The sequence below is a fragment of the Lepisosteus platostomus genome, chromosome 11 (genome assembly GCF_059453375.1).
Source record: "Lepisosteus platostomus isolate fLepPlt1 chromosome 11, fLepPlt1.hap1, whole genome shotgun sequence".
Lineage (NCBI taxonomy): Eukaryota > Metazoa > Chordata > Actinopteri > Semionotiformes > Lepisosteidae > Lepisosteus > Lepisosteus platostomus.
The window spans coordinates 8,761,750-8,778,168 of NC_142621.1; the positions used below are offsets into that span (position 1 = coordinate 8,761,750).

General features: G+C 38.8%; 2 protein-coding genes across 4 annotated transcripts; both read left to right on the forward strand.

Annotated features, from left to right (window-relative positions):
* The first annotated feature begins 1,338 nt into the window (after nucleotides 1-1,338).
* On the forward strand, nucleotides 1,339-7,725 carry LOC148651939 (uncharacterized). 3 transcript variants are annotated; one of them, XM_088598289.1, is made up of 8 exons: nucleotides 1,341-1,551; nucleotides 2,511-2,678; nucleotides 2,978-3,160; nucleotides 3,459-3,641; nucleotides 3,848-3,982; nucleotides 4,449-4,652; nucleotides 4,920-5,057; nucleotides 5,595-7,725. In XM_088598289.1, the coding sequence occupies exons 1-8, from the start codon at nucleotides 1,518-1,520 to the stop codon at nucleotides 6,479-6,481; spliced, it is 1,932 nt and encodes a 643-aa protein (XP_088454415.1). In that variant the 5' UTR covers nucleotides 1,341-1,517; the 3' UTR covers nucleotides 6,482-7,725. The 3 variants fall into 3 exon arrangements, with proteins under 3 accessions (XP_088454416.1, XP_088454415.1, XP_088454417.1); XM_088598290.1 differs by lacking the exon at nucleotides 2,511-2,678 and having other exon boundaries at nucleotides 1,339-1,551; XM_088598291.1 differs by lacking the exons at nucleotides 2,978-3,160; nucleotides 3,459-3,641 and having other exon boundaries at nucleotides 1,351-1,551.
* Nucleotides 7,726-9,106: 1,381 nt separating this feature from the next.
* Nucleotides 9,107-16,209, forward strand: LOC148651940 (uncharacterized). The gene is made up of 8 exons (XM_088598292.1): nucleotides 9,107-9,672; nucleotides 10,685-10,819; nucleotides 11,647-11,793; nucleotides 12,557-12,655; nucleotides 12,940-13,029; nucleotides 13,301-13,450; nucleotides 13,918-13,977; nucleotides 14,220-16,209. Exons 1-8 carry the CDS (start codon nucleotides 9,336-9,338, stop codon nucleotides 14,999-15,001), a joined length of 1,800 nt encoding a protein of 599 aa, XP_088454418.1. The 5' UTR covers nucleotides 9,107-9,335; the 3' UTR covers nucleotides 15,002-16,209.
* Nucleotides 16,210-16,419: the final 210 nt, after the last annotated feature.

A 16,419-nucleotide genomic window follows, 5' to 3' on the forward strand; every position in this document is an offset into this window, starting at 1 on the left:
AAGATTGTATAGTCCGAGCAATTTCGCTTATAGGGATATTTCACCCTGCATGGTCAATTTCTACAGAACCCAAATGTCTTTAAATAATACTTTTAATGAGTTTTGCTTGTGTGAAGGAGCAGTAAGAAGTAACCTACTGCCGAAGTCTTTTATAGTATTTTTAAAGGAAGCCAGCAGTAGTAGTTTTAAGAGAAAATGTACTGAATCGTCTAGAGCAAAAACAGAAAGCTATTTGTACTCGAGATAAGTATTTATTTGTTCGTGTTTTTTATTATTATGTTATGTTGCATGAGTTTTGTAACGTAAAAAAAAAGACAGGATTGGATTGTAAATGAATGGTTGATGATTGATCTTTCTGCATGAGACAATGTTGCAGGTTGTCGTTCTTCAGAGCAGTTGGACTTGTTAACGGAGCACTAGACCTTAGCTGGGCAAGTAGCGCCATCTGCAGTTTATATCAGAAAAGATGTCCCATACGTCATTTACCCTTTCTGGCATTTATGTTGCCAAACCTCTGGGGGGCTTTCTTGGTAAGCCTGGGAAGATGCTCAGACCTAATGTCGTCTGTTCAGCTACAGTTTTACACTTAAACCAACCACAAGAGCTCCTTTATATGAAAGGTTACGTCCTTTATCCTTAAGGCCACTGGTAACCTCACAAATCGTGTCTAACTGTGCTAAATCAGAAATGGGGATCGTGTTCCAGGGGTCAATTAAATGTAGCACTGGGACACAGCAGAATTTGTGCCAAACGTCTCCATCACTAGAGCTTTATGCTTCTTGAATGGTTCATCAGGAGTCTGGCCAGCCAAATGCCAATCTCACAAATGAAAAGATACAATAATCACCATTATAATCTATGATAAACCGCAATAAATTGTGGTATAATTTACCAGAACTGTAGTTTCACGCTTTATTTTTGACCAATTAGTCAATTAATAAATCAGTTTATTTAGAATTACTATTATAGGATAAAATCAGGGAAATTTATAATTTAAAGCATCCCCAGACCAGAGCGCTAACAAAATCACACAGTAATCTAAAAGCTTTAGGCTGTTCTTAAATTAAATAATACAAAGAGTAATACTCTCTCTACGCTTTATACAATCTACGATAAAACGTTTGGCACAAACCGGAGTAATTACAGTTCTTTTTTTCAAAATATTAAAAAAAATAGTGTTTTAAACTTTCTGTAGAAAGTTAATAAATGGACTCGTTAGAATGCCTGCAATCATTGTAAGCTTTGAAAAGGTACTTCACTTTAATTGTTTTATCAGGCCGTAGCACGCTACTCAAAATGTATTACTGTATCACTTTCCGATTCCGACTTTCTAAGGACTGTAAATACCGGAGACAGCGATGATCCAATCACAGTCGACGCCGTGTGACGTCCCCGTGTTCCCCTAAACAAAGTCCGGGGGAAACCGTACCGCCGTGGAAGTTATGATGTGGAAATAGATGGTGTGGAGGTGTTGCGGCGTGCAAAGTTCATCGTCCAAATCGCTGTAAAGAAGAAGCATGGAGATTGATGCTTCGTTACCCAAGACTTGTGGTGAGCTTCGGTTACTTGCTCATAGAAATAAAGTAAAATAAATACCCTCAAAACATATCGAAGATTAATAAAGCCTAGAGGCTGTCAAAAGATGGCTGGGCTATTTTCGTCGACACTGCGATACTTCAGTTTTCTGTTTACAGTGGAGTACTGAGTCTCATTCAGAATCCTGTCAGGTTTTATAATGCAGTGTCTTGATACCGTTTTTAAAAACTCAGTTTAACTGCGACTGATGTCCATTGTTTTTCTCAATGTGTAGAGGAAGCAACAAATTCCTAAGTTTCGGTTTCATTTATGAAGCTTAATAGTAAGTGTAGAATGTGCAAGACTAAATTATTAAAAGGGTTTATACTGTATCTTTGCTATTTCTAAATTGTCTTTCGATAATTTGTATTATAAGCTCTTGTTTTAAGGTCATTATGTAACAGTAGTAACGTCTACTGATAGTATTTTTTCTTTTCAATCCCTTAGCGATACTACTGGTTGGTGAACTTTGCAGATTTGTCATGACATATTACAGACTTACGTTAAATTACAGTTCGATATTTATCTTGTTACATCGTTTTATATGGTAACGTAGAATTTTATTAATAATGTTTTCGGTGCTGTTCAGTAATGGAAATGTATCTTACAACAGTAACTCTCTACTTAGCGTATAAGAGAAACTCAACAAGTATTTAATATGCAGATCTATTGAATCCTTAGCATTAGTGTGAAGATTTCATGGTTTGTGCAAATAAACCAAATTTCAGGTCTCATTGCAGGGTAACATATCATTTAGAATTTGGTGTCCGAATTTTATTGATGTCTTAATTTGTATGTGTATAGTACATCTATTTGGCTGTGATTATTATACTCTGAAGATGATGTTTCAGAAAACAAATAGGGATTTCAGAAATGTCTTCTTTTTATTCTACTTCTGGACCTGGTGAGTAAAAGTTATTTTCTCTTTTTCTCAGCTTTGGATTCTGCACAAGACTCTCAGTCCACTGGAGAGCCTCATCGTGAGCTGATTTCAGCCTCACAAGAAACAAGAGATGGAGAAACATGCTCATCTTCCAAAGCCCCCTGCTCACTAGAGATGGACACCTCTGACAAAGACCAAGAAAATCACAAACACGAGATTGGTAGAACTTCCTTATTCACACTCCTGTATTAGAGTTGTTTTACAGAGCTGATGGACTCATTTCTGTTCGTTTGTCTTGATTTATCAACCTTTTTTTATTTGATGTTTTAGGAGATGGTTTTATTGTTTTATTGATGTCTTAATTTGTATGTGTACAGTACATCTATTTGGCTGTGATTATTATACTCTGAAGATGATGTTTCAGAAAACAAATAGAGATTTCAGAAATGTCCCGCAATGTCTTCTTTGTTATTGTACTTCTGGTCCTGGTGAGTCAAAGTAGTTTTCTCTTTTGTTCAGCTTTGGATTCTGCACAAGACTCTCAGTCCACTGGAGAGCCTCATCATGAGCAGATACACGTGGCAGATGAGCAGATCTCACAAGAAACAAGTGATGGAGAAACACAATTATGTTCCAAAGCCTCCTGCTCATCAGAGACAGAAGCCCCTGAGAAAGACCAAGAGAATCACAAACACGAGATTGGTAGAACTTCCTTATTCACACTCCTGTATTAGAGTTGTTTTACAGAGCTGATGGACTCATTTCTGTTCGTTTGTCTTGATTTGTCAACCTTTTTTATTTGATGTTTTAGGAGATGGTTTTATTGTTTTATTGATGTCTTAATTTGTATGTGTACAGTACATCTATTTGGCTGTGATTATTATACTCTGAAGATGATGTTTCAGAAAACAAATAGAGATTTCAGAAATGTCCCGCAATGTCTTCTTTGTTATTGTACTTCTGGTCCTGGTGAGTCAAAGTAGTTTTCTCTTTTGTTCAGCTTTGGATTCTGCACAAGACTCTCAGTCCACTGGAGAGCCTCATCATGAGCAGATACACGTGGCAGATGAGCAGATCTCACAAGAAACAAGTGATGGAGAAACACAATTATGTTCCAAAGCCTCCTGCTCATCAGAGACAGAAGCCCCTGAGAAAGACCAAGAGAATCACAAACACGAGATTGGTAGAACTTCCTTATTCACACTCCTGTATTAGAGTTGTTTTTACAGAGCTGATGGACTCATTTCTGTTCGTTTGTCTTGATTTGTCAACCTTTTTTATTTGATGTTTTAGGAGAGGAAGTCAAAAATGTAATCTTTGGTACTGTGTTGTTGCATTTAGTCATTTTGATGGATCAAAGTACATGTTTCTTTGTTTTGGGGGTTTCAGGCGCTTCAGAAAATGCTGCCAATCAGTCCACTGAAAAGCCTCTTCAGGAGGACTCTTCCTGTGAGACATCTGCCTTACCTGAAAAGAAAGGTGGTGAAAGGGGCCAGGGGGACTCCAGTCCGAAATCCAAGACTGGTACAACGTCTTTGCTTTAGTTGTTGCCTGTTTGTTAAGTTAGGGTGACATCTGGAGTAAAGGTACAAGCGTGCATATTTATTCACAACCAGCAGAGGGCGCTGACAGAACATCTACTACAGCCCGTTCGGACAGCACATCTGAAAGACATGAGGACTGGGGGACAGCAGATCTGCCAGAAAATCTGTCTTCCTCCACTAGTCTTCAATTTACCCACCTGCAGTAGAGGCAGGAAACTCCATCTCCATATAACTAGGGAGTTCAAAGTGGGGTGGCTGAGAACTGTGAGACCGCTGTATTATTGTTGTTTGCGGCACAGAGATATTGGACACCTTGAGTTCTGTTTTTTTTTTGTTTGTGTAACATGTTGAACCTTTTACTGTAGGTTTTGGGATTGGGGACAGATGTCATCTTTGCTGTTGTGTTCTGATGGAAGTAAAATGGGTCCTTCTCTTGGGGGTTTCAGGTCTTGTAGAAGGAACTGACACTCAGTCCACTCAACCGCCTCTTCAACAGAAAGACTGGGCTTCGAGAGAGGGATCTGCCTGCCCTAAAGAGAAAGATGCTGAAAATGTCCAGGTGGACAGTGACAGAAAAGACAAGAGTATTAGCTGTAAACAGGACATTGATAAAGAAATCCAGCAAGGTTCTGACCAAAGAAACAAGAGTGGTAAGACCACCATAATATAAATGCAATCTAATGACTGTTTACTTTGGAATATATGAATAGTGTTGTAAGGCGTGTATATTTTTTTAATCTGTATGAAGGTCTTTATATGCATGGCTTAGTTTTGAGATCGTTGGATCAGTTGGACAGTTGGATGGGCCTTGATTCAAATGATTGTAGGCTTTTTATTTTACATGTCAGACTTTGAATTATGTTTTATGAGACTAAAAGACAAAGTCTTAAGTTCTTGTTGTTTTTTTCGGCCTACAGGAAATTCAGTTGTTGACACAGCTTCACAGCCTTTCCTCCCAGAGGTCTCGGCTGTAGTTGATAAATCTGACGTTAGGAGGAGAAAGGAGAAAGTTGCTGAAAAAGACCAGAATGACTCCTTCCGAAAAGAAACAACTGGTAAAACGTTTGTTTTAATTTGTCAACTAATTTCTCCATAAATACTTTACCTGAAATACTTTACTTAAGATCTTATTTGTGATAAGAGTCCAGGTGTTGCAAGCCTTAATGTAAAGACTTTCTTTTCTCTCATGCTTTCCACAAATCATCTTTAGTTGTTTTGTCCTTCGTATCAAAGATTTCTCTCGCCAAAAACACCAGGAAACTCTACCTAACAAGACAAGAATAGTGAAACTTCTCCATCTTTTGCAGTTGCCTGTTTGGCATTACTTAAAGAAACCATGTTCCTTTTTATCTTAAAAAAGCGATAAGGAATCAGATGTGGGAGAAAAGTAAGACTTTTATTATTATTATGCAGTATAGGTGGCATGGTAGTACAATGGTTAGTATTACTGCCTTGCTGCTTTGGAGCCCTGTATTGGAAAAAACAGTTAGAAAATGGATGGTTGTGGGTATTATGCAGTATAAAAATGAATGTACTAATACGATGACTTTTATTAGATATTTATTCTTTGTAAAATCTTTCTCCATAACGAGATAAGAAGAGGCCCACGCATCCTAAAATTACGTCTGAACCAGCAGATGAGAAGAACAAAACTATGATACCACAAGGACATGGAGACAACCAACAATCTTATAATTCTGCTTTACCCCAACTAAGTCCATTTCTGGCAGTTCTTCTAGTGTTACTTGTGGGTGCTGGCTTGTGGCTATTCAAATGGCCGCATCAAAGCCAGTCTGCTGAAAAGGGGGAGAACAGAAGTATCGAAGTGTTTCGCAGGCAGATTACTCGGCTGGAGTCCAGCTTCCCCAGCCAGAGAAAGGAGCTGTGGAGGAGAAGCAGGATCCACATGGAGAAGCACCTTCAGTCAGAGGAGCCCACTGAACCCGTCAGCATGATCCTGACTGCTGGGCGCAAGGCTGAGAGGACACTGCACTGTCTGGCCAGTGGCCTGGCCAGGGCCTACTCCTCTGCCCTCAATGCCAGTGCCCTCCACATAGATGGCTTGAGCAAGGCCACGCTGGACAGTGACCGGGTCAAACTGGAAATAGACGAGGAGCTGACAGCCGCGTTTGAGGGGAACAAGAGGGCAGCAGTCATCCACCGGTTTGAAGAGCTTCCTCCAGACTCGACACTCATCTTCTACAAGTACTGTGACCATGAGAACGCGGCCTACAAGGCTGTGTCTCTCATCTTCACTGTTCTCCTGGAAGAGGACGAGCTGAGCACACAGCTGAATTTGGGCAGCGTGGAGGAGAAGGTGCAGGATCACATTCAGGAGAATTTCTTTATATCAGTCCAGCCAACTGTGTTTGATAAAATGGATACTGATAAATTCAGTGGACTTTGGAGTCGGATCTCACACTTGATTTTACCTGTTAGCACTGAGGAGAGAAGTGAAAGGTTAGGCTGCGATCTGTGAAGAGAACCTTCAGTTCTCACCAAAAGACGTATGGAGATTGGAATGTACAACTGGGCCTTTACTGATATTGGCTACTGCAGCTCAGGAATGCAGGACATTTGTCTTAACCAGTGTGTTCCCTTATGTCTCTTGTTAAACCAAACTGCAGCCTTATGATTTACTCACCTTTTCCAGTATGAATCTTAGATATTGTGTACAGTCAAAAACGGAAATTTTAAGAGACATTCTATAATGGAATGCATTGACAATGACAGTTTCGTTGGACATACACTGAGTAACATAATCATAAACCTGTTTACCTTGTGTCAATGCACTTTAACGTTGCCTTGAAAAATTTATAATAATAGCACTAGAGATATGAAATTAGAGATTTTAAATTTTTTCACAGCTCAGACATAGCAGAATTCACACAGTTTTAACAAAGTGAAGTAATAGTAAAAAGACAAAAGTTATGTTTAACCAACATGAACTGAAGAACAAAGTTCTCCAAAAATGGAGTGTAGGGTGTTTAAGAACAGATTTGTATCTCTGGGGGTTTAGCAATAAGAATATTATGTTTAAATAACAGCACTTAATACATTTCCCAAAATAACATGCATATTTAGATATACAAAAGTTGAAAATACTATATAGTTTTTCTGAACTATAAGCCAGGGATTCCTTCTTTGTCTTCTATTAAGTGTTGGAAAAGAGAGATTTTTTTTGCTTGTCAATTTCATGACACTTTCTGTAACCTTTTCACAATTGTCAGCTTTTGTAATCATTTCTGAAAATGCTTTTTTATCGTGTCTCCTTAATTACGGTTTGTAGGCCATGAAACATCAGTTACTGTCCTTAGTTATAAAATCATGTTTTGGTTGCTGATGGTTTTGAAACAAAAACTGTCATAGTGAATTTGAACTGTTTAAATTAAGTAGCATTACCCACTCTTAAACATTTTACTGAAATTTGCATTGGGAAAAATGAATCAAATATTTTCTCTCTCCATTTAAATAAATAAATCATGCCAAATTAATGATAGACAGGTTTCGATCTGCGTGGAATGGATAAGAAAGTAATGAAAACTTCTGGAGCTTGTTCCTCATCTGAATAGTCTAACAAAATTCTTCATTTTCTACAGGGTTAGTTTATAATACCTGGTTTATTAAAGATGATAGCCGGCCACCATCTGGATCCTGAACTTCATTCAGTCTGTCATGCAAATTATGTCTTTGTGTAGTAAATAAAGATTTATGTGCCTTAAAGATGTACAAATGTTTGTAGAATCCAGAGATATACTGGTGTATGCATTGTTTATTATACAATCTGTGGTAATAATTGCTTACACTTATATAGCACTTTTCTGGGTCTCCACTCAAAGCACTTTACAGGTAATGGGGACTCCCCTCCACCACCAGTGTGCAGACCCACCTGGATGATGCAACAGCAGCCATAGTGCACCAGAGCTCTCCCCACACACCAGCTCTCAGTGGGGAGAACAGAGTGATGAAGCCAATTCACAAAGGGGGATTAGGAGGCCATGATTAGTCAATACCAATGGAGGTTTGGCCAGGACACCAGGGTTACACCCCTACTCTTTTCAAGAGACAGCCTGGGATTTCTAATGACCACAGAAAGTCAGGACCTCAGTTTTATCTCATGCGAGGGATAGCACCTTTTTGCAGTATATTGTCCCCGTCACTATACCGGGGCATTAGGATTCACACAGACCACAGGGAAAGCACCCCTTACTGGCCCCACTAACTCCTCTTACAGTTTTTCCCAGTAGGTCTCCTATCCAGGTACTGCTGAGGCTCATACCTGCTTAGCTTTAGTAGGTTGCCAGTTGTGAGTTGCAGGGTGATATGGCTGCTGGTCAATGGGTGGTATTCTCATTTCTATAACCTAAATTTACCCCTTTTCATTTCTGATACATGGACACTTTCTAATGCTGTACACATACTCTTTTCTGGTTTAGTCAATAGGAGACTGAAATATCAAAAAATAAATTATGTGCACAATTATCTATAGTTACACTAGTAGAGCCTTCTGTAGCCACATCTAAACTCAGGATATAAGTATTTGAAATTCTCATAATTCTGTACAGACTTTAACAGATTGGGAGTGCAATTTCTCTCTATAGGGTACTTTGCTTCAACTCAATTTTCATATTAGATCTGGAATCTGAAGAACCCATAATTCAGATAGGTTCTTGTGCTAAGAAGTTAGCAGATGTTGAACCCATACAGACGTCTTTTTCCAACACATACTTTGTAAAACACTCATAAGGTGCACGTCTTTCTCATATTGAAAAATGTACTTTGAAATATTGTGCTAACCTATTAATGCAGTCCGAACTCAAAAAGTAAAATAGTTTATTTCTCAATAGGTACAATGTGACAATCCACTCCTTTGGTATTATCACTTAAATACGAAATCTAAGCTTTAATGTTGCAATACGAGAAGGTAGTTTTAGAGGTCTTGACCAGCTAAGGTCGAGACCTTGCCTATAAAGTAATCCAGGAGTAAGGACCACAAAACTGCTATAACGGTTAGTGTGCACAAATCGTTGTGTACAGCAACATGTTAGGAGGGACAAATTCCACTGACGAGCTGCTATCACTTTAAGATCCTGTATCTGACGACACAACCCTGCAGGAATGCGACTGGGACAGCCATATTAGACGGAACACTGGAATCCAAGCTGAGTTTGGAATTAGTCTCTATTGCAAGATTCCTCGTTTCGGCGTTTTCGTTCTACAGGATAGTGCTGTTATCAAACCTACGAAAGGGCCTGTCAACCTGAAACACTTAAGTCTTATTTTTTTATCTGTAAATACTTCAACTATTATGCGGTACTAAAACTACCGAGATAATGTCGACAACAACAGCGAAAAAACGTGTGTTCTTTTCTGACGTGACAGCGCGACAACCCATTAAGGAGAGAAACTCTACTGGCTCTGCGGCTCGCAGCGCAAATTCAGACTCTGCTCAACACGAAGGCGCTTTTTCCGGAAAACGCTTGTGTTCTTCCAAAACTAGTCCCCAGGAAACAACCTCCAGTTCTTCTTTCCGGCTTGCGGCAGGGAAGTCCTCCAAGTGTCTCGTAAAAGCAGGGGATGAAGTATCACGGAAGTCGGATTCGCAAGACTTTTTAAAGAAAAGATTGGAATTAAACATGCGGGAAACGAGACAAAGAGCAGCGAAAACTGGTAAGTGGGCGTAAAAACGGCGGATGAGCTGTTTTAAGTACGTTTTGAGTTGAGGACATAACATGGATGGAGGTTTTGAAGCAAGCCAGTAGTTTGCCTTCATTCATTAGTGACCCAAACCGTGAACCTTGTTCATAAATGTTAGATAACATAGCAGGGCTTAAAAAATGACTCTTAAAAAGGATTTTCATAATTTAAAATACAATATTCTTGCTAACTGTAAGTTCAGTGACACGGTTTTGCTTAATAAGAAGCGCACATTCGTTGAAAAAAAAAATGAAGCAGATGACACACATGCACGCATTAAGTTTGAATGTATTATTCGCCATTGAATTTTATTCTTTTAGTCTTAACCATCCCGCGCAGTTAGTTTTGTTTCACTTTCGTTTTGCGACGGAAAACCCCGTTTAATGCAAAACAAAATGCGTAAATATTGTTTAAAAATATAAAAAAATGAAACCTGCATTTTATTAATGACAGCTGTGAAGTTGCTGTCACGCTGAACTTTATTATTCATATTTTTGGGTCCGTTGTTAACTCACATTTCATAACGGACTATAATTTAAGCTATAACCGGAAATCGGAAGACCGCAAATTAAAACAACTCTTTAGAATTTTATATTAATTAATACGTTATATAGAAAGTCTCGGATCTCTATGAAAATAATTTTAAAAATCGTTTCACAACATCGTTTTTAAACGATTTTTAAAGGTTTATTAAGACTGGTGGCCTAAGACTAAGATGCCCGTAGGCACTGATTTTTTTAAAAGAATGAATTGATCATAGATAACGTTTCTTGTTTTTACTTTGTGTTGCGCTAATCTCCAAAGATGTTACGCTTTTTTAAAATAAAGTGGATGTCTTGTACACGATGTTCAAGTGTTCATGATGTTATAGTGCAACTTTTAAGTACGTTAGTTACAGATGGATTTATTGGTATAGAGTTTTGGAGTGCGTACTGGCATAAGAATCTTAAATGCAACATTGTGAATTTCTGACATTGGCATTTAGTCGTAGTGTCGGAAGAGAGCAGAGCAAGGAGAAAGAGAAAGAAAAAAGACACCCCAGCTGAAAATGGGAGCCAGGCTGGAGCAGGCGATGACAACATGGAAATCGAAGAAGAAAACTTGCAGCAAGATGGCGAGGGTGAGCAATGAAGGATTTAGACCTATAGAGTTTCTCTTATGGGAGGACCACTTAATACATTAGATGCTGTCATATAAGTTTCATAAACAGCTACAGCTGTAATACCTGGTAACTGCAGGTGACGGGAAATGATTTCCAGTATTCTCTCCAGTGTTCAAGAGAGACATTATTCAGATCTCAAAATGTCCACTGCGACGCACTCGATTTTAGCTAAGAGGTGTAGGTGACACAAAAGGGTACAATCTCCTGAGTGTGGGACTTTAATAATGTGGATATTGCAGTTAATATCACGTTCTCCCAGCACTTCCAAAGCAGTAACGGTTTTGATCTAAACCCCACCAAGCTATCATGTGGTGTCATGCCCTCCCACATCCTGTTTTTTTTTTTTATAGTGGTGGTTGTATGCTTTTTCAGGAGGATCTTATCCTATGGCGATCCTGTTGCGGGGCTGCAGGTTTTGTAGGCATCTAACACTTAAGTTGACAAGACTCATTAGAACTAGCCATTTGATCTTGTTATTAGTTTATATCCTGGCAGCACTGGTTTGATCAAAACCCAAAACACCTGGAGAACCAGATAGGAATTGTTCACAGCACACCCGTGATTAGTTTAACGGTGGAGGCCTTCTTAGACCTTAAGATTTATGTGATCAATTCAATGTATTTTTTTCCCCAAGTTTTTAACAGGACCACAGGATCCAACAGGATCAGGCTTTGTCTGATCTCAGAAGAGATTTCATGAATCACGTCCCAGTTTCAGACTATGATGGGTAAGCTCATTGTTACGTGCAGAAACATCCCAAGTTATTCTTCTATCCCTTTTCACAGACGGTGATTCTCCCAATAAAATAAGGAAAGTTCAGTTTGACGACGAAGATCACAGCCATCCTGGGACACCAAAGGATTATGAAGAGGATATCGAGATGAATGAAGAAGAGGAAGACCCAGTTCCTCTGGCAGATAGAGAATCTGAAGGTAGTAATGGAGACTGGGGATTTATCGGGTCACACCACAGAGCTGGGAAAAACATTCTTTCGCTGTGCACTTCAACTAAATGAGAGATGTCATCTTTCAGTTCTTTTGGTTTTGTCTGTATATAAAACAATTTTGGCAAAGCTGTAATGTTGGACAACAGGGACTTGGAGTAAGTACTCTTGTGTTGTCTGCATAGATTGGGACCTCTATTTCAAAGTAGAATGGTTTTTTAAAAGCTCTCTGTACAAGCAAGTATTTGTGACGGTTTGGGAACCACTAACGCTACCCTAAATAATGAGCTGTCAGAGCTATATTAATATACAGTAGTCTTAATGAAAAATACATATTTGTTTTATGTTTATTTGGAATACAGCACAAGCCAAACTGTTGGCAAAAAGGTTTCTGTTTCTCTCCAACCCTTTAGGAACCACTAACGCTACCCTTAAAATAATGAGCTGTCAGGGCTTCACCAAACCAGAGAGTAGACCACTGAACAGGAAAGATGACTAGCCTTTCGTCAGATTACATTTTCCTCTTAGTGACTGACTGGGTTGCAAAACACCTGATCAAAGGTGAAGTTGGGTTTACTGGGTGAAGTCCAGTTTTAACAGAATAACATTGCACTAATGTTGCAACTCTGGCCCCTAAGGACTAGATATGAAAGTAACCCAATACTACAGCTTTCCTTATGAGACCAGTAAGTTGACTGCAGTCATCATCGGTAAATGTTTCTTCTTTTTCCATCCTTTTCTTTGGATTTTAGATTTGCTCGGATATATGTATAAATCAATTGGCCGCACTGAAGGTGAATCGATAAACTTATCAAGGAACCAGAAACCTCCACCTCTGGAGAGGAGCGAAGGTATAGTACCGATGGATTGTCTCACGCAAATCAGACAATTAGAAAAACCACTCATGGTTGCAGTTTTAGGATTTGTATTTATACAATATAGAAAATAAATAATACAATGTGGAAAAGGTCAAATGTGAATATAGGATGGCTTAGGTTTCTCTCTGTTACTCCACTATGGTGTCTCAATGTCTAAATAAACTTGAAAAGATGCTGACCTTTTTATAGCTGGTTATAATCAGGGGCATAACAGCACCTGCCCTACTGCAATGCCTTTCTTATTCCTTTCATTCCAGGTCTTCGTCAGTATTCGGCACACATGTCTGACGAACGTATTTCAAGGAGGAGCATTAGAAGTCACAGAATTGTGGAGGACAGTGAAACAGGTACTGTGACCATTGGGAATGCACTAATGCAAAGACGCTAATTCAGCGTGGGTCAAAGCATGGCATTTATTTTGTCTCATAGTTTTGCACATTAAATAAAATGTTAGCCTTGTAATCGGTTTAGAAAAACTGTTGTTGTTGTGTTGGTTATTTCAAGATCAGTGTGAGTTAAAACATTGGTGTATTTTAATGAAAGGTGACTTTAAGGCCTGAGAATTTGGGTTACAGCCTAATGGCAGTATTCTAATACTGACTTTTTTTTTCTTTTTAGGCCTGCCAAAACAAAACTATGTAGGTTCTAATCACAGTATGTCAAATGCAGGCTATGCCAAAGGGCCCCCATGCAGCCCCCTTAAACAGTATGAGTGCCTGCTGAATGTTCCTCGATTGAATCGGATTGTAGAACGTGAAAAGAAAAAAGGTAAGGATGCTGTTAAAACTAGTTTAAACAGTAAAATACTTGATTTGCTTGCCATTTCCTGTAATTTTAATCCACATTTTGTTATTTTTTTTAATGGCCACTCTCAAATATTTGGTATATTTGTTTTAAATTGCATATAGTGGTTCTTATGAGATGGTAAAGCCTTTCTCCTTGAGAGTCTGTAAGAATCAAAATTACGTATGAGATATTGCAGACCTTGTGCTATGTGGTTTGATGACTTAAATTCATATTGAGAACACAAAGAGCAGTTGAACATTGGCAAATACAGATTTAATTTAGTTCCTATTCCAGTTTACACAAAGGATATGAAAAGATGTTATAATACAGTAACATTTGCACACAAAAACAGAAATATAACGTAGGTTCTCTTGAAATGTATTCAGCTATATTCATATACAGTACAATGGTTTTAACTAGAAATACATATTTCTTTTATGTTTATTTAGAATACAGCACAGGACAAACTGTTGTCAAAAAGGGTCCTGTTTCTCCCCAACCCAGAAAAGGTCAGTACTTTGTTTTGCGGAAATTATTTAAATATAAAAGAGTTCTGTTTTAGATTAGCATTGTCATGCAGATGTTTTTAACATTTTGTGAGAAGATTTTGTATTAAAGTATGTTTTACCCATGTTCATTTGTTTTTTCAGCAGTTGTAAAGTCTTTCGTTTTATTTTAGAAATGTAAAAATTAAAATTATCCAAAGACATGGAAGAATTAAATAACAGAATTGTTTTTTTCTCCCAAACAGGATGGCTGTCTAAATTTTTACTGGTGTGTCTGGCTCTGTTGATCCTTGCGGCTCTCGTGGCTGTGCTTCCTTTCGTTGAAAGAGTCCGCCGAAGTAAAAATCAGACAGACATAAACTTTGATGTGCAGATTCTTGAATTGGAGTCCAGCTTCCCCAGCCAGAGAAAGGAGCTGTGGAGGAGAAGCAGGATTCACATGGAGAAGCACCTTCAGTCAGAGGAGCCCACTGAACCCGTCAGCATGATCCTGACTGCTGGGCGCAAGGCTGAGAGGACACTGCACTGTCTGGCCAGTGGCCTGGCCAGGGCCTACTCCTCTGCCCTCAATGCCAGTGCCCTCCACATAGACGGTTTGAGCAAAGCCGCGCTGGACAGTGACCGAGTCAAACTGGAAATAGATGAGGAGCTGACAGCCGCGTTTGAGGGGAACAAGAGGGCAGCAGTCATCCACCGGTTTGAAGAGCTTCCTCCAGACTCGACACTCATCTTCTACAAGTACTGTGACCACGAGAACGCGGCCTACAAGGCTGTGTCTCTCATCTTCACCGTTCTTCTGGAAGAGGACGAGCTGGGCACCGAGCAGACTCTGGGCAGCGTGGAGGAGAAGGTCCGGGACTATATCGAGAACAAATTCCTGTCTTCCCACCACCCGTCCACTTTCAACGAGATGGACACTGACAAATTTGGAGGCCTTTGGAGCCGCATTTCGCATTTGGTTGTACCCGTTACAGCTGAAGATGGTACTGAAAAGCAAAGCTGTGATTCTTACAAAGAACCCAGCTGAGATGGCAAAATGTTCTCCCTTTGTCCCTGGGACCAATTTTAAGCACTTACAGTGAGGGATAATGATCCCACTTTTTTCCATTTCAAACCTATTTTTTGACTGGAAGGTAGAGATGTAGAGGAGATGCAATGTCTCAATAATAAAGTGGGATTGCACTGGTTCTCCTTCTACTTTAGCTACAAGAACACCAATAAATAATAAAATAAAATCATCCTCACATTGTCCTGAAAGGTTCTTAAGATTTAGGGACCAAGTCGGCAAAAAAGGCGAATGGTCAGGTATGATTCTTCATGAAAGGAAAAGCTGTGGGGAGCAGCTAATCATTTAGCATTTTTCTAGAGATTTAAAATTGATGCATTTTTAAATTGCTTTTGCCAGCTTTCTGTGTGGTCCTCAGGTTCATTCTCATTGGTTTCAGTCGTTTTTCCTTTGGTTAAAGAAAACCAGGACTAAACAGACTGTTTGGGTGGGGTTTTGCTTTTTTTGGAGAAATGAGCATATGTTTTTGTGCGTTTCAAAACAAATCTTATAGGTTCAGACAAATAATTATCGTTAAGGGTAGATGAATTTCTGCACCAGCTGACTTGAGAGTACTTGCTTTACAGCTCTTGGTAAATAGTGGAAGAAAAGGAGAAGAATATTTTTATGAATGTTTTGTATATTTGATACTGTCTGCTCTGCTTTTTATCACTTGCGCTCTTGCTTTACTTGAAAGGCTTCTACTTGTGAAACTATTTTTGCAGTACTGAAAATCCAGTATGGAGTTTTAGCTGGAAATTCTCAGGGGTGCAAGTGCATTCATAAATACCTGATAAATGTATAGTGTAATGGTAAAGAGAAAACAAAAAAATGAATTAAATGTGTGCAGGTTCTTTAACTGTTTTTACACCTTTGATTCAGTTTTTCAAATGGTGTATATAGAATGCATTACTTACTCACAGAAGACAACTCAAACCTTATTGTCTTCTCAACAAAGTGTGTTTTTCGGAGAGAGGTGGTGTGAATTGATGTTGTCTGAGTCGGTATCGACATGAGCATAAAATGTTTTTTTTTTATATCTTTTATTCTGTGCTAATGATCCTAATGATTTAGGATTTAGGATTTTTTACCTAACCAGTTTGATTGTGCCTTACTAAGAGCTCATACATTATATGATTGTGAATTTTGTAATTAATACCAAATATTAAAGATAAAAATCTATTTTGTTACCACATGTTTGTGTTAATTTGTATCATAGTACTGAAATGTTATAATGGGAGAGAAGGTTCTTAGACTCCACCAAATTAAAAGGTGTCTTCTTTCCTTTCACCACTGGGGGGAGTAATTTTTTACTTTTTCTGCCTAGCATCCAGTATAATTTAAAGGTCTGTTGGTGACTCAGTTGTAAATAATAGCTAATATTGTTTGTTTCCAAGCAT